Consider the following 22533-nt stretch of genomic DNA (forward strand, 5'->3'; position numbering starts at 1 on the left):
TTTAAACGACTTCAAAAGGACTCTCAATTAATCTTGAAGTTTTTTCATTTTATATTTTCCATCTTCGTCTACTGATTTTATTAAATACCACATTTATATTTCTACTTCCCTTTATTTTTCTTTTTACATTATTTCTTATTCCTTTTCATTTCTAATTAAATCTATAGATTTCACATTTCACTATTTCATACTTTACCTTTTACTTTTCTATTTATCTATCTTTTACTATTACTATCTACTTTTTATCTTTTTCAAACTATATCTTAGTAACATGTCTTTATTTTATGTTTCACACTCAAGTCTATAAATCTTCCGTCATTTATCTACATCTAGACTAACAATGAATTCATTTCACTTTAATACTATATTTTACATCCTTACGTTTTGTCTTGTTTGATCTTTATTATTCTACTGTTGTATCTACTACTTACTATCACTTTTCCTCTATTATTTTACTCTGTTATTATTTTTCCATCTCATCTCATTCTTATCAAGTATCTTATCCTTATTTTGTGATGATGACTTTTTAATTAAATTATCATTATCCTTATTTTACCCTTCTTATATTATCTAAATATCTTTCTTACTGATAAGAAATTAAAGAAACATCTATTCTCTTCTTATCTTCTCTATTTTTCATCTCAGAAATAATTTTATGATGTTTTCTATTATAATGCTATTATTTCTCTATTTCCTTCGAACTTTCGTATCTTACAATTTCTACTTATTTCATGGTTTATTTGTTTAAATTCAAATACATCAGAATCTCTTCTTTATCATTTTAGTTTCCTATTTTCACTGTTTTTCATATCAACTTCTTACTGATATTTTTATTTCACTCTCCTTCATGTAACTCTTCTTGCCTATTCTTTCACAGCATATAACTACCTAATCATTGGTCATTATCTATTTTCTTTTCAACAATAATTAACATTTAAATATCTCTTTACATATATCTTTCCCTATTTACTTTTACATCAACTATACTTTTCTTATTTCTAAAAAAAACTATGAAACAGAAAGTTTCTTACTCTTCCATTCTTCTACTTTCTTCTTAATTCACGTATAATTACTATAAACTATAACTATAAACTATTCTATTTACTTATAAAAAATCACTATATTTTTTCTACGATGCGATGTAATAACTATGAATCTTTATCTTCTGTTCCAAAAATTTTCTTAATCTTCAACTCTTCCACTTTCATCATTTTCTTCTTATTCCACTTATACAAATACCTAAAAACTATTATATTTACCTTCATCTATACCACTACATTTTCCATTCTATTGATTTTCATATTTCTCTTTCATTTCTTTTACTCATCATTACGTAACTCTTGCAACTTACTTCTATTACGCCATTACATTATCTTCATTCCTTCTTTCTAACTATTTCTGTTACTTTTAAATAAGTTCTATAACTTTAAACGTACTTCTTATACTTACTTTACATTCTTACATTTATCACTATTCTTACATTACGAGCTATCTTCCTTCATCTCTTTTCTCTTTCCTTCTGCTTCTATTTCTTCTTTTTCCTTTTTATTTCTCACTTCTTACTTATTTTTCTTGCTAATCTTGTATTTCAGAACTATCAGGCGCTCTCTAGAACTATTTAAATAAACTCACAATGTTGTTCTTGTTTTTATTGTTATTAAATTTTTTGTTACTATATTTTCTGTTTTATTAAGGGCCGATTCTTCAATGCTTGGATAAAACTTATCCGTCCAAAAGTATTACACGATAATATTAAAATGTCACGTAAACTGTCAAATAGGGGCAGTTAGAATACCTTTTTAAAATGGTAGTTTTATAGATTATTCGAGGAATATGTTTTAACCAAGGATTGAAAAATCAGCCCTAAACCCCCTTATTTTTTACCATCTTTATATTCTAGGCGAGTAATAACCATTGAAAACTACTGTTACTTACATTTAATCGTTTATTATCATACGGTTAACATACAATTTCATACAATATTTAAAATAGATTTTTTTATTTGAATAACAGTTACAGAATAGGTGATAGTAAATCTAAAATACTACGTATTTATACTACACACACATGATATTTGGGTAACATAGCGTTATATACAATTTTAACAAATACATGAATAATACTGCTGAAACAATATAAATAAAATGTTTTTTATGAACGCGTTCTCATAAGTTTTCGTTAGAAAAAAAAATTTAATTTTTAGCGAATTTGTGAGCGACGCGATGTTTTCTTCAAAATATAACGTAATATTTAAGGCTTGCACTATAATGAAACTGTATGAAAATTATATAATGGTAAATAAAATTCTACACATAATATTCGTAAAACTAAATTATAACCTACTGAGTTGTCAATTTGACGTTTCACGCATAAGTAAAATGTCAGTCAATAAAATTAAGTACAGTGCAACCGACATTTGCCTTATATGAAAATGTGCAAGCCCTGTACTATGTGTCAAAACATCATAGCTATAAACTGACTTAGGATTCCGAATCAAGACAGTATTATTAAAAATTAAAATTTAAGCAGCATGTTCAATAAGTAATAACAAATTCTGCAAGTGTCGTTAGTTCCAGAAAAATGGCTCACATAGCGTTTCAATGATTTTCATTTTCACCATATTTTATATCAGACACAAGGCGGTGGGGTAAAATACATTTTTACACTATGAAATCTTACCTTATAAGATATACGAAGCCAAATTTGGCACGTTCATTAACATTTATTTCTTGTACATTTAACAATAATCCCACATTTAAATTTCGAGTCACTTACCGTCCATTGAAACATATATTTCACATCAAATACACAAAATATTCTAAACACCCTTATAGGAAATAGTTCTACTAGATAAGTTTAATATGACTCCTGATATTTATATAAAAACTCATAAATAAATGACAAAAAATCATAATTCCATTTTTTCCTTACCAGCATTCTTTCTAGAGCTTTCTAGATCACTATGTTACTCCATAAATCTAAGCTAAACCTAGATAGTTGTAAGTATTCAATAGCTTATTATTTAATAAACACATTTTGAAGTACGAACAGTGTCAGAAGTGAAACTTCTTCGGTAAGATTCAAAGATAGCAAAATCGTCACCTTACGGCATTGCCATGACGCGACTTGAAATTTTACACTCAACGGGCCTAAAAAAATTACTGTATTTAAATTTGGCTATTAATACTTACAACTACCTCCCTTCTTATTCGTACAATCCGTTACCTAATAAGACACAGTTAATTGAAAAATAAATAAATTAACATAAAATATGTATTTAAAAAACTATCATTTTACTAAAACAATACAAAATGACTAGGTTTTAAAGCATATTGTAAAACATATCTATAAATCATAAAGAGATACAAATTGGGCTACAAAAACGTTGTTTACAAAATCTTACCATATTAGTACTAAAAATATTACAATAATAATATAATGATTAGCAAAAAATATATTTTACAATATATTTTCAGAAAATATACTTTCATAGGGTTAAGCTAAGAAAAATGATATGATGAGGTTGTGTCATGAAAAAAGTCAGAGGTACATATTAATAATAACAAAATAATAAAAAACAGCTGAATATAGAATAAGGAATTATGTCAGCCCTAATATCAAACTGTTCCTTGTAAAAATGAACCTTTAACTTGGGTTTATCTTAAAATAGAAGAATATTTTGAGGAAAAAATATATAAAATATGTATAAAACAATGTATTTTCACAACCACACGTCTATAACTTAAAAAGTTTTGTGCATATATAAAGCTATTTTTAAATGAGTTTCATTAAAAAAGAGGTTCAAAATTTTATGTTTTACAAATATCTACATATCTGTAAACATCTACACTATTATTACATATAAAACATAAAAAATAAAAATTTAAATAAATGAGGGTAGTATTGAAAAAATATTATAAATTGAGCAACCCTAGATATCACACAAATATAGAGTTCTTATAATATTTACCCTATTTATGCATTAACCATACTAATTTTAATATTCATTCTACAAGTACACAGAATTTATGCACTAGTTTAATAAAAGGTAAATATATTAAAAACACGAATAACATCCATTTACTCTCCATATTCAGTAAATACGAAGGAAAAAGACAAATTATAGCGGGTAGTTACTATTTAACTCATCTATCTTCAAATAGAATTATAAAAATTCCCCAAAACGATAAACTTACATTAAGTACATGCATATTTTTTAAACACTTAGCAATTTGCAGCACTCTTTAAATTTTGTAATATATAAAAAAAATCAACGAATAAACTATTTTTCAATACCCGCAATAAATAAATCACGGCATATATTTATACATACGTCTATGTATATAACTAGCCCATTTAAACATTGAACACTTATTTAGAACATCCAATTATAACGAATTTAGTATTTTCTAGGGTTTGATTTTACGCGAGTATTATACATTTAGAAATTAAAGACTTTTTAACGGATTTTAAACGCGATTTATTCATTCTATTAGTCGAACGAAGCCACACACAGTTGAAAGACAACCGGCCTACCTACCATATGTGAAGGGAGTTACTGACAGAATTGGAAGAATCCTAAGACGAGCTTCAATTAAAACTATATATAAGCCGCATAAGAAGATAAACCAATTCTTGAGACCAATTAAAAGTAATATTCCTCTACAAGATGCAGGCGTGTACAAGTTAGACTGTGACTGTGGTCTCTCATACATCGGCCAAACAAAAAGAAGCATTGCTAACCGACTGAAGGAGCACATTGCGGATATCAAGCATCGGCGTCACAAGAAGTCTGCGGTATGTGAACACACACTGGACAACAACCACTTCATAAGATTTGACCAACCACAAATCCTTGCCAGAGAAAATAAATTTTTTCCAAGACTTGTGCGCGAGGCTATTGAAATTAAAAAACATCCAAATTTCAATAGAGAAGATGGTTTGAAACTTTCTAACACCTGGGATCCTGTTATTAAGAATTTAAAATCCCATGTCAAACGTACCAAAAGACTAGAAGACACGATCAGCCAATACTGCCAACATCCGGAAAAATACTCCAGATACCAACTACGGAGGAATAGGTGGAGGTAGCTCACAAATAACAATTTTTGAATGACCATCAAGACGTACAACATCTCAGTCTCCCCGTGACCACGCTCGCTGTAAAGTGTTCGAAACGTCGGGAAAATAATAGAATGAATAAATCGCGTTTAAAATCCGTTAAAAAGTCTTTAATTTCTAAATATAACGAATTTTTTATTTTTATTTTGCGTCATTTTTTCACTAAAGTTCAATTAAAAATCGTATAATACAAATATATTGTATCATGTATTTGATTAAGTAATAGATATTCATCTTGATCTTACATTATATACTACATAAAAACAATTAGTAACATAAAAAAAACTGTTAACTGTCAAAGTGACATTTCACGCATAATAAATGTGATATGTTTTTTTCCTTGAATAAATACCGTTTTTAGTAAATTGGTAATATTGGTTCAGGTCGTTTGGATTTACTTATTAAATGTTAGCAATAGAAATAGAAATTTGTTTAAAGGTTGCGTACAATGTAAGTCAGAATTTCTGAAAAAAAATAAAAAACATTTATTACTAAAAAGGGACATTTTATCCTCTCTATTATTATCCAGTTCATTTTAACAAAATACCTCCTTGAATAATATAAAACCTACATTGATATTTTTATTAAAATATTTTCTTCAAGTTAATCAATTCCTATTACCACAAAGATTATCCTTAGGCCTTATTGCACTACTGTGAGCAAAAAATCCTAAATACATCAATTTTTAACAACTTCCATTACATTTATTTACATTTAGATACTTGAAAATATTAATACTACTTACGACTTATGATAATCAAATCCACGTCACATCGAGATTATTTCTCGAACAATTTTAACATGTAGTCAATCTGACTCGAAAAAATGGTCTTTCGAGTCAAAAAAGTGTAAAATAGTTCGTCAGTTTGAATTATCTCGGAAAATGGTCCTTCGAGCCGAAAATTCAATTTTTTTAATAAAGTTTTTTTAGTTGGCCCAAGCCATAACCACTTTGGAGAAAGGTACAAAAACTGCAGTATTTTGTGGTGGGGTGAGGAAATATCTCCTGCCCTTGTAAGTGCCGTCGTTCCGGGGTAGCCCTGGATATTCTGTGATGGAAAACTCTGCTCCTACCACTATGCCACTGTTTGCTGCTGTGCCCCCGGCTATGCCTACGTATCTGAAATTTACATATTAAGTTGAAATTTTTTTAAGAGGGTTAAATTAAAGGGATATAAAATGTTTGTTGAATTTTACGCCATAACTAGCGAATGACATTATCTGAAATTTGGTATGGTAGAAAATATGATACATTTATTGAAAACAAATAGAATAAAAATAACAGCAGCAACTAAACGTGGAAATAGGATATAATTGTGTTTGGAATAATGGATTTGAGCGCAATAGATGATTGAATATTTTGTCATAGTATTGCGACGCTAATAAAAAATAAATAATAGTTTGGAAAAACGATGTAATATAGATAAGTATAGGCTAAATAGCATTAAAAATATTTCAAAACATTAATGTATATTGTGTGATTTGATATGATTAAGATATATATCTATCTATATTTACCGAACTCTGCCCACAGCCAATCTGCCCTGTGGAGTAATAAGTTTGACCGCGTGTCCCAAACGCAATTGACGCGCTTCAGCCGGGATGTATGGCTGTCCCGTTCTGTCTAATGGCGTTTCCACTGCAAGGGAAAGGGATAAAAATATGTTTTAACATAAATAACAGAACGTACTTGTGCAATCGTACAACATTCTACATAATGTTAAGTATATCCATACTAGTTCAGTTAGATGTACGGATGATTCGCAATTTTCTAAGCAATTTTCTTCATCGAAAATTTTTAAATCGCAAATGCTATGCAAAAATAGACTTACAGTCAAGGGACGTAGAGCGCAAATTGTCGATAGAGCGACGCAAGTAAACCTCCGAGTCGTGCAGCAATGTCTCTGTATCGTCACGTCGAACATCCGGTAAGGAACCGCGCCATACGCTCTCTGTGACAAAAATATTATTTTACAATGACTAAAATTATAAATAATAATTGGCTGGATGAAATTTGGATAAAACGACACCATATAAGTCAGAACACATGAACTATAGAAATATTTGATTAAAAAACCAAAAGAAAAAAGATTAATCTTTTCTTTTATGTTTACAAATGAGATGAGAAAAAATCTTAAAAATGTTCGTTGTAGCTAACAAGTTTTTACGATAAGACTATTACCACAAATAATATAATACTATTCTAGTATTATTATTATTTTAATACATAAGAAACAAACCTCTCGACGGCTGCATATAGCCGGTTTGAGTAAACTCCGAGCTTCTGTCCACACTCGTACTGGGCGAGCGATACGAACCGCGGGAATATCTAATGACAAAAAATTAAACGTAATGAATAAAAACTCCCTCTTCATGTATCGCTTTAAGTTTATTTCCAAATATCAACGCTAAGATGACACAATGACAATAAATATTACTATTCGTGTGAACAAGAAAAAAAAATAAAAAATGAAGTTAGATCGTAAACACGTAATAAATTTTTACTTTTTTGTAACTATATATTACTTTGGCTTATGATAATACTTTTGCAGCTATCTTACAAATAATTTATTTGACCTGAAACAAATATGTATTTTGCAAAAAAATAAAACACATAACACTGAAAGATATTTAATAAACTTTTACCGAAAAAACTAAATGAGATCGCCAAAAACATGAGGAAATTTTAAGCAAACATACAAAATATGTAAATACCTGTTATCCTGAGAAGATTGCTGCCTCCGCAGAGTCCACAGCGGTTCCGCTGAACGAGATAACTCTGGCACCATCGAGGTGAAACCTGATAACAAAACAAATACAATAGACTTTTTAATCATGTATCATGCCAATTAATCTATCTATAATAATTTGGTAGGTAAGATTAAGTCGTGTCAATATATTAAATTCATAGGTACCCTCAAATTCTACTAACGAAAAACGGAATTTCACATCGACTTTTACATCAAACTTCCTTTTATAAAAAAAAGCTAGCTTTCTGCGCGGGCAGAAAGCTAGTTATTCATTTTTTGTTTCACCCGCGCAGTCAAAGAAAAACCCGCATAGTTCCCATTCCCGTGGGATTACCGGGATAAAACCTATCCTATGTCCCGGGGTAAAAAGTGGCCGGCGTGATTGAGCAACAGACAGACAGACAGAGTTACTTTCGCATTTATAATATGTATGGATATCTACTGTCTAACATGACGGTAGTCGGAAGATTTTGCAGCAAAGAAGGTAGTAGAAAAATATTACCTCACCACATCCTCAAGTGTTTAACTTGATATCTATCCCCTTACAATACGTACCAATATCGCTCAGCAGCACACGCCTCGCTTCATCAGAGCGGCGTTGTACCGGCGGTGTGTCGGGCACTGTCAGTCATTTCAATAATCACAAGTTAAACTGATCTCTACTTGCTTACAATACGCACCAATATCGCTCAACAACACGCGCCGCGTCTCAATCGGATCAATAATCCACAAGTAAAACTGATCTCTATCCCCTTACAATACGCACCAATATCGCTCAGCAGCACACGTCTCGCCTCATCAGAGCGGCGTTGTACCGGCGGTGTGTCGGGCACTGTCAGTCATTTCAATAATCCACAAGTTAAACTGATCTCTACTTGCTTACAATACGCACCAATATCGCTCAACAACACGCGCCGCGTCTCAATCGGATCAATAATCCACAAGTAAAACTGATCTCTATCCCCTTACAATACGCACCAATATCGCTCAACAACACGCGCCGCGTCTCAATCGGATCAATAATCCACAAGTAAAACTGATCTCTATCCCCTTACAATACGCACCAATATCGCTCAACAACACGCGCCGCGTCTCAATCGGATCAATAATCCACAAGTAAAACTGATCTCTATCCCCTTACAATACGCACCAATATCGCTCAACAACATGCGCCGCGTCTCAATCGGATCAATAATCCACAAGTAAAACTGATCTCTATCCCCTTACAATACGCACCAATATCGCTCAACAACACGCGCCGCGTCTCAATCGGATCAATAATCCACAAGTAAAACTGATCTCTATCCCCTTACAATACGCACCAATATCGCTCAACAACATGCGCCGCGTCTCAATCGGATCAATAATCCACAAGTAAAACTGATCTCTATCCCCTTACAATACGCACCAATATCGCTCAACAACACGCGCCGCGTCTCAATCGGATCAATAATCCACAAGTAAAACTGATCTCTATCCCCTTACAATACGCACCAATATCGCTCAACAACACGCGCCGCGTCTCAATCGGATCAATAATCCACAAGTAAAACTGATCTCTATCCCCTTACAATACGCACCAATATCGCTCAACAACACGCGCCGCGTCTCAATCGGATCAATAATCCACAAGTAAAACTGATCTCTATCCCCTTACAATACGCACCAATATCGCTCAACAACACGCGCCGCGTCTCAATCGGATCAATAATCCACAAGTAAAACTGATCTCTATCCCCTTACAATACGTACCAATATCGCTGAGCAGCACACGTCTCGCCTCATCAGAGCGGCGTTGTACCGGCGGTGTGTCGGGCACAGTCAGTCGGCGCGCGCCGCTCGAGCGGTGCGGTAGTGTCGGCGCCGCGCTTGTTGGCGGTGGCGACATCTGTGTATGAATCATACGAATAAATGTAAATTAAACAAAAAAAATATTAAGAAATAATAAAATATTTAGAATATCTAAGGTCAGATTATAACGAATGGCTGTAAATTCCTAATTATGTTTAAAATGAAATTTATTTAATTTACTAAAACTGACGAATTCTTAATTACGGTTGCAGTATTCAATTTGCCTGCGGCAAATATATTTGGTTTTGAATTCATCAGGTTTTAAGTATATTGCAATAATATTATTTGCAACCATATTCAATTTAGCATCTACATACGATAAGATCAGATCGTTATGGATCTATAAAAACTCTTGAAACTGACCTTATAAGCAAGATATCCATCAGAAGTCCATTTTTGTGGCAAAGCGGACATGTCTGTCTGTGCGGAACCCTCTCGCCGTGAACCGCAGCTCTCACGTAGTATTGGCCGAATCCGGCTCGATACCGGCTTCTGACCGCGGGACCCTAGACGAGATGGTAGTGGCCTAGAGAAGGAATAATTAGCATATATGAACAATTATACAGTTAAAATTCTATCTCTGAATTGTTCAATATGTTTTCATTTCATTGTTTCATGAATCCAATAAGAATGACTTAAACTCTACAGAACCATTTTTATAGAATATTTTTTTAAATTTTTCAATATGATAATTGTTTTATTAGCATAAGATTGAAAGGAAGGTAGAATCTTTTCATTGTATGAATCGTTAGTAAAACGACTTAATAAGAAATCAATAACTCTTACCTATACTGGTAAGGATTGGGGCACGTATTCCTCCTTGAATTTATATTTGCAACGAGGTCATCTTCAGATATACCGCATTTGGATATATCAGTTTCAGCAAACACAGAGAACCTGTGATCAAATCTGCTGGATCTATAGAAGCTGTCCACACTCGCTTCCCTATGCAAAATGTCCATGCTGGATCCGAGCTCGAAACTAGATGACTTCGTGTTATCCAGGCTCATTCCTCGATTATATTCCCCGGTCAAACTATCCACACTGTCCAACCTCCTAGTGCTTGTGTTAGGACTTCTCCTATACAGCATATTGTCCGACTTATTGCTGAAACTCTTCAGAATTCCACGTCCAGGAAGATCCAGACTTCCCTTGTATCCAGCGTGTTTTATTTCTTTGTCATTGGGCAAAGAAACCCGTTTTACTTTTAAAGACGGGTCGTTCATTTGGTGGCGAATGTTTTCGTGACTTTTAATAGGAGTTAGTTTTTGGCCAGGTTGGAAATCTGGGTCCAGAGTGTGGAATTTGATAAGAACTGGTGTCGAATGAGTTGTAGAGCCCGACCCTGGAGTCCAATGATCCGTCTCTCGTATAGACACCAGGTCCTCCTGTGAAGAGGGCAATTGATTGAACGATCTTATTAGCTTTGTGTTTGATTAAAGAAACTTTGTGGAACACAAAGCTTCTCGAATCTTCAAGATAAGTCAAAAAGGCCTTAAGTATCTTTCTTACGTAAATTATGCATAAACAAAACAAAATTGTTGGTAATAAAGCAGAACTCAGCAAGTACGCTTACACAAACAACGAGTACTCAAGTATACATAAATATTCAAGCCAAAGTCGTGTTCGCGTACAGTTCCAATGGCATTCACTTGAACAGAACATGCAATTGAAGTTTAGAATTTACGACGTGAGCGTATTGGGGTTCCACATACTTCTGAATGATACCTATAGTTTGCACACGCAAACCTAACCACTTGACAATTGAAAACTGTAAATTATGGGTAGCGAAATGGCTTTATAGCATTTCGATACTCTATTTAGAAGTGATTTAAAAATGAACAACGGATTTTCCTTCTGCTGTTTTCGTTGTTTGGCATGAGAATTTATGATTTTATCTATTAAGGGAAATGGGCATGGGTTTTTTTTTAATATTGTTTGGCATTTGGCGTCAGAAAATATCTGAATATAATACACATACCGAGCGACTGTTAGCAAATATTAGATATCTTTATGAATATTATAGGCAAAATAGATATTTCTATGAGTTCATGATCAAAGCGATATTTGACTCAGCGAGCAAGCTAAATGAACTGTGGAATGATTGAATCTGACAACATCGTTTGGAAATGCCGATATCGACATAATTAACCCACACTTTCCGATACTAAGCTTTTCGCAAATAATTGAAACCGAAGCTTTGAGCCGCAAAAGCGATTACGTGATAAATACCACTTAGGTACGAAGCATTTAATGAAAGTACTTTTTAGTGGTTTAACAGCTACTTTATGTTCATTAGCGTTTAAAAGAAACGAAGGTTAATTCTCTGTAGTTTTACTTGCGATTGTTTATATAAATATTTGTTTATTTGCCCATTGAGCCCCAAGCGGCCCGATCGGGCCACGACACAATAGATTTTCTATTGTGTCTGTGATTCCGGGGGCTGAGTTATTACAATATTGGTTTACCAAGAAACCCCATATTTATTTTATACCTTTAAAAATAAAATTTATGTATACGATGCTAATAGATACCTACTTAATCTATGAATTTAGTACGTATATTATTATGCTAAGTATATCTTATGTTCAATGCAAAAACCTCGATACCAAATTTATTTAGCAACTATAAATTGCTGAAACCACAGCTTTTCATTGCTACTCCTAATAACTTTTGACCACAATTCATCTATACTAATAGCCTGTTGATCGAAACTTTACCACAATATCTATCACGCAAAATAATGGTGCCAATCAAGATTCCATAATTACTCATTTAGAAAATCAATACAAAACAATTCCGAAGTTATTAGACGCTTGCTCAGAATAATGTCTCTCGTCTGCGATTCAGTGCACGTATCGCGATAAAACATAGATTCGAGTAATTTGCATTAGAAACTTAATTTAAATATATAGATAACTAAGTGTGCCGCGCTGTTTTACCCTGAAATTTCAAGTATTTCTATAGCGAGTATAGAAAGAGTAACAAACACGTCATATCCATCCTCACCAATTTTTGCACTTACTAACTGATAACAATACATTCATCTGGCAACTATAAGTTTTTGACTGTAAAACCATGAAAGACCATCTGTCTCGAATCCATAACTCCCTACTTCTACGCTCACGCCAAATATACGTATATATAGGCCACATCTCAGCTTACCATCAGGCGAGATCGTGGTCCAGCACTTCCCTATCATACAATAAAAAAATTAAAAAAATATACAAACTAACAAGTACAATATAACATTCCAATGTTAAACAGTAACACCATTAAAACACTATAATAACTTACCTGTAAGTTGCTCATATCTTTCGACTCATCTGTGGTGAATATAAGTTCTATATCGTCCACCTCCTCTGACTCGTTCCCACTGGCATTATCGTCTTGCTTGTCGTCTGCTTCCCCGCTCCGTTCCCTTGGATTGCATTCCGAGAACACTGAATTGTCACCTTCTGACATCGACCTTGGTATTTAGAAAAAATATTTTTTACGTTTTTGTGGGTAGTTTTATTTTTATGTAAATAGAAATTTTCTATGTACATTATCATATGTCTAGAATTTCACACTCATAAAAAGCTTTTTTCTAAAAATGTTTAAAATTATATTTTTCCCTTCAGTATATGGTTGCTTGACTAAAATACAAGGAGTAATGTATTTAAAAGAAAAATATAATAGATTATTAATAGGCAACAAATATTAATGAATAAGAACATTTCTCAAAGAATATCTTCTCTTTAATAAGATAGAGTTATACTTAAAATGAAAAATGGCAAAAGTACAGAAAGTAAAGTAAAAACAATACACACCTAAGACTCAGATTATCCACATCCAAGTTATAAGTGTCCCTCTTCCGCACTCTCTCTATAGTTTCTTTAACAACAACACTGTCCTCGGATGTTATTTTCACTTGCACATCAAACTTATCAGTTTTGTTCTCAGCTTCACTTGGCACGGCCATTTTGATATTTTCACTAGATACAGTTTTTATATTAACTATGTTTTCAATATTCTCAAAATGTTCTCTGGTTTCTTCAAATTCTTTTGTACTAGTTTTAGTATCTTTTTTCTCGTCCACTGTTGAATCTGTGTCTGATGTTGTACTGGAAAGTACAGTACCTTCCTTTATAGTTCTCACTTTAATTTTCACATCAAATTTCGACAGCAGTTCCAACTTAGTCTTAAAATTTGGTACAGTATCTGTGTCTTGTACAAATTCAGCTTCAGATCTCAATTGGGATTCATCTTTAGCAACTTCAGAGTCTGATTGATTTGATGTCACAGAAGGTTCTTCAATAATCTCTTCCAACTTATTAGTGATTAAATCACTTTGGGGTGCCACAGGGTCACCTTCTTGGTCCTCTTCTGTATCATTTTCAGTAGTAGCTGTTTTTATTAAAACATCACTATAACTCTCCTTTGTGAAACTCTTCTCAGGGCTATGTGCAACTTCCAAATCTAAATGCTGAGGACTGTCATAGCCATCAGTATCAATGATTTTCCTTCTCAAAATATGATTTTCTATAGTTAGCTTTTCTATAATATCACTGTGTTCTAAACACCGTGAATGCTCTTTGTACTTTTCCTTCAATTCCTTGAGTTCACTTTTAGACAATTCCAATGCAGTCCGCAGGGATACCACAGTCTGGTGCAAAGCTCTTACTGTGTCCAAGTGTACCAACCCAGGAGGCAGTGCCTCCAACTTCCCACCGTCCATTCCGTATTACCCGCCAACCATACAAATCTCAACGTCCCATACATGACTGTCGTTCTTGAAAATACGCCTTAATTTTCAATCATAACGTTTTCCATCGTGCGACACGTGCCATCGAATCTTTAACAAATTACGACGTTAAAAATGAAAATTCACCACTAAATATATACAGCGATGCATTTTTAATTTAAAAATATAACTCACCTGTTACCCGCGTGTATTATTCTACTGACACACATTGTGGATCTGCCGCACATTTTTGATCCTTATCGAGTTACAGTCTCGTATTTCCAGTGTATCGAAGCACGGAAGGACTATGTGATCGATAAAACGATTCGCTTCGTGCAGTAATTAAAGCTTAAAGCTCCCTAAAACTTCCAGGGGCGCAAGTTTAGCTGGTACGATTGGCTGATAAACACCTCAACACGGAAAGCAGTAATTAAGCCTTGAGTATTATCTCCGAATCGTTTTCAGTTTTGACAAGGTTGAGATATCTACATAATACATATTATACAACACAATATCCAAGTCTCTACTCTCCCATTCCAGTCCTTGTAAACAAATCAATACTTGAGGATATATTTGAGTTCGCTGGAGTTCGCGCGTGTTGAACGCTGTTTCTATCTCTTTCCTCTATGACATTAAACCCAATGATTAAACCTTCGTCTATTACTAAGGGAAAATAAGATTCAATTTTAAATTTTAATGACTATTATACTTGAGTGGAATTTAAATTGAACAGATAAAAAACTTCTGCACAAACTAAATTTCAATAAACACCAAATCATTAACCGTTATTTCATTATTAAAATGTTTTCCTCCATCAATTAATAAACGAAAAAGGTACCCGCAGAAATAACAATGACAATTGACATTGACATAACAGCTGACAGTAAATAACCTAAAATTTAAGAAAATTTAATATTTATTACGAATGATAAATTCAAAACAAACATTTTTTATTTAACGTAACGATGTTTACTATTCTCAAAATTTATAAAAATGCCTCCCTATATCCCAATACGTATTTACAAATAAGGCTTAAATCAAAAACACATTGGGTAAGTGCCTTTTGGTTATTAGCTTACAACTATATTATTATTGTTTTAAATATTTGTTAAAGTGATGACTATCTGATTTAAATTATGATTTAGGCAAAGTTAAAAAAGAAAACTGGTCCCAAATACAAAGCATTGAATCATTTCGACGACTTTTACGCGTCTGTTTTTGGAAATAAATGGGAACCTATGAGAGAGGCTCTCCTTCGCAAGTCCAAATATGTAGCTGTTGTTAATAACTATGGTGATGCTGAGGAAACCATGGAATATTTATCAAATACAGGTTATAATTAATACTTTTATATATTTACTATTAATAAGTATTTAGTTACTAAACCAAGTGTAACATAAATCATGACTAGGATAGGAGTAAGCGGTTAATGAAATTCTTTTTTCAAATTGCTCGAAATTTAATTTTTTGAGTTAAGCACAGTCTAGAGTTACTATTAAAATATTTGTAACAACAATTTCAGGTGCTCACTGTCTTAAAAATCTTATGTCAATACAACAAGAGTTTCACAAAGATTATCCAACCAAAGATGCTAAAGTAGAAAAGCAAGTACAAACCAATAGTGCGATAGATAATTTTGTATCAAGACTTCAAAGTGACGAAATATCTCAGATTTACCCGCAAGATGGAAGTATGCCTGAAAAATTGGATTTTCAAGAGGGCAAATTGGAAAGTGTTGAAGATGTTAAAAAAATAAAATCTGAGTGAGTATTTTTGTAATTAATCTCTATTTTGTAGGTTTATCTGCTTATTATATATTCTTACTATTATTGAACTTATTATTTACTCTGTTAAACAGAGACATCATTGTTTAGATGACTTCTTCATAGTATTTAAACTAATTTATCAGTATTTCATAATTTTAACCATATTATAATTACAGGGAACCTGTTGAAAATCTTGATAAAGCAATTGAAAATGCAGAAATTGATTACTCTCGATACATAGAACCAAGTATGGGAATGACATCAGATGCCTTGTACCAGTACATCCCGGCAACCAAACTGAAGGGAATGGACGATTATGTGCCTGAATCGTTGCATTATTCATTTTATTCTTCTCGTAAGTTATTTATCATGTAATATATTTAGAAATAAATGTCTTTAACCATAATTAAACAAGTACAAGTTAGTAATATAAAAAGAGTTTTATAAATATGACATATTATACAACAATATACAGGTAATATGGTGTCTCAGTTGTTAGTAAGGCATAGTTAAAATTGTTTCTGTAAAAAAAAAACATGTTAACTAAGGGCGCTCAAATTCACTTCACTTTACAAATACTCGGCATATTTTATTGTGCTGAGGATTTATTTTTCCAAATGTCTACAAAAAGCCTGTAGCGAGCCGTCAAGCTACAGTAAAGTAGTTAAAAAAAGCAGGAATTTATTATTTTATTATCCAAACCAAAAATTTCTGATTACGAATTCTCGACATATTACAACATGCCCAGCATATGTAAATGGCGAAATACTATAATTTGCCTACGACATATACATCATGTAACCATAATTGATTATATTTCAGAGGGAGGAGAATTTCCACTAGCCATAGAGCCAGAAACAGAATTCAAATTTCCCGAACATCTAAAAATTATGACTTACGAAAGGGACAGTGAAATGCATAGATTCCCTGAACCAAAAAGATCACAAACAGGTTAACAGCTTTGCTTTTTTGTGAATGTATATGTGTTTATTGTTAATGTTGAGCTAATGCAGAAATGAATTATTATAATATTATATTAATATTTATTGAATTTAAAAGTGAATAGGCATCTTTTAGGTCAGCATACTCCATCCTAGACCACGCTTGTCGCTTTCCAATCAGGCGAAGCGATGGTCAAATGCCAATTGCCTAATTCTGATTTAAAAAAAAAATGAAGTTGTTTTTTTTTTAAATTATATATACTTTTTGCCTGTTGGTCTACTTATACAATAAAAATTACAAATTTACAAACATTCATGCATTGGTACGATTTTTGCCTAGTTTAGTTTTGTAGTTTGATTGTTTCGAGTTTTTAACAGGTGTCATACTAATCGAGGCTGACGTTAATTATGAAAATTTAATATTATGATTTTATTATTTTTTATTTACTTATATATTTATAACAGGTGTACTCAACTACTATCCAATGGACGGAGCGAGTGTGCTACCAACACTAGCGCTATGCCTTAACCCCGGTGATCGAGTATTAGATTTGTGCGCAGCGCCGGGGGGCAAGTCATTACTTGCGCTACAAACACTACTACCTGATGTGCTTGTGTGTAACGACGTGTCTATATCGAGAACGAATAGGTGGGTAGAATAGTGTATTTATAGGAAGTTTAATTAATCCGGCTCGAAGGACCATTTTATTATATTATTAAATGAGATGTCTATAAGTACCGGGCTGCAAGTCATTACTTGCGCTACAAACACTGCTACCAAAATATGTGCTTGTGTGTAATAACGTATCTATACGAATCGGTGGGTAGAATAATAACTTACTTATAGGACATTTAATGAATCCGGCTCGAAAGACTATTATTATTAGACTTGTTTTTAATTAAACGTCTATAAGTACCGGGCTGCAAGTCATTACTTACGCTACAAACACTCCTCTCACGAAAAGTGTATATAAATCCTATCCTACTTCCTATCCAACTAATATTATAAATGCGAAAGTTAGTGAGGATGTTTGTGCGTGTGTGTGTGTGTGTTTGTTACTCTTTCACGCAAATACTACTGAACAGATAACAATGAAATTTAGCTGACATATAGAGGGTAACTTGGATTAACACATAGGATAGGTTTTATCCCGGAAATCCCACGGGAACGGGAACTATGCGGGTTGTCCTTTAAAAACGCGGGCGAAGCCGCGGGCGGAAATCTAGTACGAATGTAAGTTAGAAAAATCCATTGAATGTTTGAGAAGCATTTTATTGTTTATTTGCTGTTTCTTATTTGTATTGACTTGGAAGTTTTATATACCGTGATTTACGTAATTTTTGATCCTGTTAAATTATTACAATTTAATTAATTTATTTATTTTATTTACTTGAGATTATAAAATGAGGTCATATACATATAACTTTTTGTAATTTCAGATTGCTGAACATACTACGGAACTATTTAATTGATTATGAAACTGGTAACAAATGGCAGGAACGAGTAATGATTACGCGAAAGGATGGAAGGAATTTCACAGATGATCATGGTTTTGACAAAGTAATTCATTTAAAATGTTTTTATTACATACTTTTTATCGCTTTCCTGAAGACTTTGGTAAATTTTCAAAAAAGTTAAAAATTCAAATATTTCTGAAACTAATGAGTTTCGGTTTGGTAATGTTTGCTTTCTTTTTGTCCAAATGAGCTATACTTTCACTCCTTTAAAACTATTACACCTATATCAAGTCACCCTGTAAATTAACTTGATGTTACTTAAATTTTTTTTTGGGATCAAAATTATATAAAAGTGGAGTAGGAGTGTTTTATTATTTATCTATTTATCAAAAAAGTGTTATAATTTGTCCAAATTTTTCAGGTATTAGTTGATGTTCCATGTACAACAGACAGACATTCAGTCATGGAAGATGAAAATAATATATTCAGGGCCGACAGAGTTAAAGAAAGACTTAGAATACCTGAACTTCAGTCACAGTTGCTTGCGTGAGTTTCCATATTTGTTTCATTATACTATATCAATTAATTCCGTATACCAAGTACTAGCTGCGCTCCGCGGTTTCACCCGCGTGGCTCCGCTTCTGTTGGTCTTACCGTGATGATATATAGCGTATAGCCTTCCTCGATAAATGGGCTATCCAACACCGAAAGAATTTTTCAAATCGGACCAGTAGTTCTCGAGAGTAGCGCGTTCAAACAAACAAACAAACTCTTCAGCTTTATAATATTAGTATAGATGTGAAATATATTCCTTGTTTTCAAGAAATGTGTAAAAAATGTGAAAATTTGGTTAATAGCATCATATTACAATTTTCATTGTACCCACCAAATATTATGTGTTTTCCCTCAAAACTTTCAATATCAATAATCTATACTAATATTATAATGAGGAAAAGTTTGTAATTATGTATGTATGTATGGTTTTCACGCATAAACTTCTCAATCGATTTTGATGAAATTTGGCACAGACAATCTTTAGACCCTCAGAAAGAACATAGGCTACCTTTTATTGCGAAATATTTACCACGGTCGAAGCCGGGGCTGACCGCTAGTATCAAAATAAAGTGTTCCTCTTCCCATTTGTCTTTAAATTTAAATTATTCAATTAGTACATACAAAATACAATAGCGATGTATCAAATACAAAAAAACAATACAAAATTTTGTAATATAATTATTATTATTACATTTTTTTTTGTATTATATCAACAGAAATGCTCTTCGGCTATGCAAAGTTGGTGGTGCGGTAGTATACAGCACATGTTCACTCAGTCCCATACAAAACGATGGTGTCGTACATCTCGCGTTGAAGCAGGCCTTCCAGATGGACGGTATACTTGCTGTAGTGAGGTGAGTTAATAGTATTAATTATTTAGATTGAATATCCATACTTAATATTATAAATGCGAAAGTTACTCTGTCTGTCTGTCTGTTACTCAATCACGCCTTAACTACTGAACCAATTTTCATGAAAATTGGAGATATTTTGATACCCGAAAAAGGACATAGGCTACTTTTTATCCCGGGAAAATGACGCAATCCCGGAAATCCCACGGGAACGGGAACTATGCGGGTTTTTCTTTGACTGCGCGGGCGAAGCCGCGGGCGGAAACCTAGTATAGTATATAGCTGCGCTTCGCGGTTTCACCCGCGTGGCTCCGCTTCTGTTGGTCTTAGAGTGATGACATATAGCCTATATAGCCTTCCTCGATGAATGGGCTATCTAACACCGAAAGAATTTTTCAAATCGGACAAGTAGTTCCCAAGATTAGCGCATTCAAACAAACAAACAAATTCTTCAGCTTTATTTCGAAAGATGAACCCAGTTGTATACTTCCTTTTATTCTAGGAGGTAGCAACGTTGACAAGTGAGCATTTTAGTATAGTTGGTTCTTTGATATGCTGTTCCTCTTGCTATTTCGGTTACAGTCCGGGCTGTCTGGCTGGCCGCAGTGGTTGCGTTTATTAGTGCGCATCTTATCTGCACAGGAAAATATCCTTAATTTAAAGTCATTTTTTAACGCGTAATTTTTAATCGTTTGCCTTTAGATAGATCCATTAGACATACATTTTTATTGCAAGACGTGTTTTTCGTTGTTAAATAGGTGCCAGACGCAATTTTTATTTCAAAATAATTAAAATATCATCGAAATAAGTGAAATTCCATCAACATGAGTCCCAGTGAAGGATCACTGTGTTACTTATACTGTATATAATATTCATTTTACTATTTACAGTTTTTTTGCAACAATCTACCATATCGCCTCCTTTTTCCCAACGAACCTCAAATAGGACGTTAATGTAAACTTGATAAAAACCAAATATCATCAAGAAATTTAAGACTTTTTAACGGATTTTAAACGCGATTTATTCATTGTATTATTTTCCCAAGTCTTTAATTTCAAAATGTATAATGCTCGCGTAAAATCAAACACTAGAAAATACAAATATCATCAAATTCATATTTATACCCAAAAGTGTAATAAATATGAAACCATCTATTAAAAATATTAGTTTACTAATTATTCAATATAAGTATTAAAAAAGGATAATATAATATAAATAATAAAGTTATTAATTACCTTTTAAGCGGACCCATGTTGATGTAATTTCACTTATTTCGATGACATTTTAGTTATTTTGAAATAAAAATTGCGTATGGCACCTATTTTACAACGAAAAAAACGTCTTGCAATAAAAAAATTATGTCTGATGAATCTATCTAAAGGCAAAAGATTAAAAATTACGCGTTAAAAAATGACTTTAAATTAGGGATATTTTCCTGTGCAGATAAGATGCGCACTAATAAACGCAACCACTGCGGTCAGCCAGACAGCCCGGACTCTAACCGAAATAGCAAGAGAAACAGTATATCAAAAACCAAGAAAAACCCAACTATACTAAAATGACTTTTTTTTAAACGTTGCTAGCTCCCGTACTATTTGGCCTAAAGCCCGCAACTTTAGCGTTTTTTCACAGAAATTAAAGAAGGGTAAACCACGAAAAATAAAAATAATAAGATAATTTAGTTACGTTGGCTTCTTTGAAAACAATTGACATTAAAAAAGGAAGTTGGCGGACTGGCGGTGTCTAATATCTAGTTTTATAGCATTCAAATGCTTTATAAATTATTTATTTTCTTTTAAAACTTCTCACATGGTTGCGTAACTAAAAACTAATACAACAAGACTCACAAACACGCTTAAAATTGTATGAAGCAAAACTCTGCCTACGCGTGCAGTAGGTATTTCTAATGAGCGATACATATACTTTGAACATTATTGCAACCAAATAAGGTGCTTATTCCAATGAATATTTTTATATCGCCGCACGGATATTTTTAACGACCTTTTTCTAGTCCGTTGTGATTCTAGTTGTTCATATAACGTCAATGTTTAAAACAAATCAAATGTAATTTGTATTGTTCGTTTAGCATTTAAATTGAACAATAATGTTTGAATATCAGAAATCCAAAGTACTTTTTGTAATTAATTTGCACATTTGCATGTAATTTTTTACATAAAAACTTTATTGAAATATTATTAACTAAGTTATCTGTGTATGATATTTTTTTTATTCCAGGGATATGTCAGTGCCGTTCAGTAGTCTAAGTAGCACCTTGCTACTTGGCACAGGAAAAGCGCTACCCAAGTACGGGCAATTAGTAGTTCCTGATGTATCCGCCAATTTCGGGCCTGCGTATGTCGCTAGACTTGTTAGAGTTAAATAGTTTGTTTATATAGTGTTTAAAAATATATTAATATTTGATTAAATAATATAAGATAATACTGGAATTTTGTTTTATTATAAAAAAGAGTGTGTGTACTTACACGCGTTAGAAGTTATACTTCTATACAACTT

At 32.8% G+C, this 22533-nt stretch overlaps 2 protein-coding genes across 2 annotated transcripts; one reads left to right on the forward strand and one right to left on the reverse strand.

The window, feature by feature from the left end:
• Positions 1-5243: 5243 nt before the first annotated feature.
• LOC123697749 lies at positions 5244-14984 on the reverse strand. Its single transcript, XM_045644289.1, has 11 exons — positions 14644-14984; positions 13535-14559; positions 13020-13191; positions 10509-11110; positions 10086-10248; positions 9624-9759; positions 7837-7921; positions 7362-7450; positions 6954-7073; positions 6640-6760; positions 5244-6241 (listed from the first exon to the last, which is right to left on the reverse strand). Exons 2-11 carry the CDS (start codon positions 14440-14442, stop codon positions 6049-6051), a joined length of 2589 nt encoding a protein of 862 aa, XP_045500245.1. The 5' UTR covers positions 14443-14559; positions 14644-14984; the 3' UTR covers positions 5244-6048.
• A 374-nt stretch (positions 14985-15358) lies between these two features.
• Positions 15359-22466, forward strand: LOC123697750 (5-methylcytosine rRNA methyltransferase NSUN4). The gene is made up of 10 exons (XM_045644290.1): positions 15359-15500; positions 15594-15780; positions 15971-16211; positions 16391-16569; positions 17037-17165; positions 17621-17804; positions 18596-18716; positions 19035-19159; positions 19885-20022; positions 22255-22466. Exons 1-10 carry the CDS (start codon positions 15414-15416, stop codon positions 22400-22402), a joined length of 1539 nt encoding a protein of 512 aa, XP_045500246.1. The 5' UTR covers positions 15359-15413; the 3' UTR covers positions 22403-22466.
• The last annotated feature ends 67 nt before the right edge of the window (positions 22467-22533 follow it).

This window comes from Colias croceus, chromosome 15 (assembly GCF_905220415.1).
Source record: "Colias croceus chromosome 15, ilColCroc2.1".
NCBI lineage: Eukaryota > Metazoa > Arthropoda > Insecta > Lepidoptera > Pieridae > Colias > Colias croceus.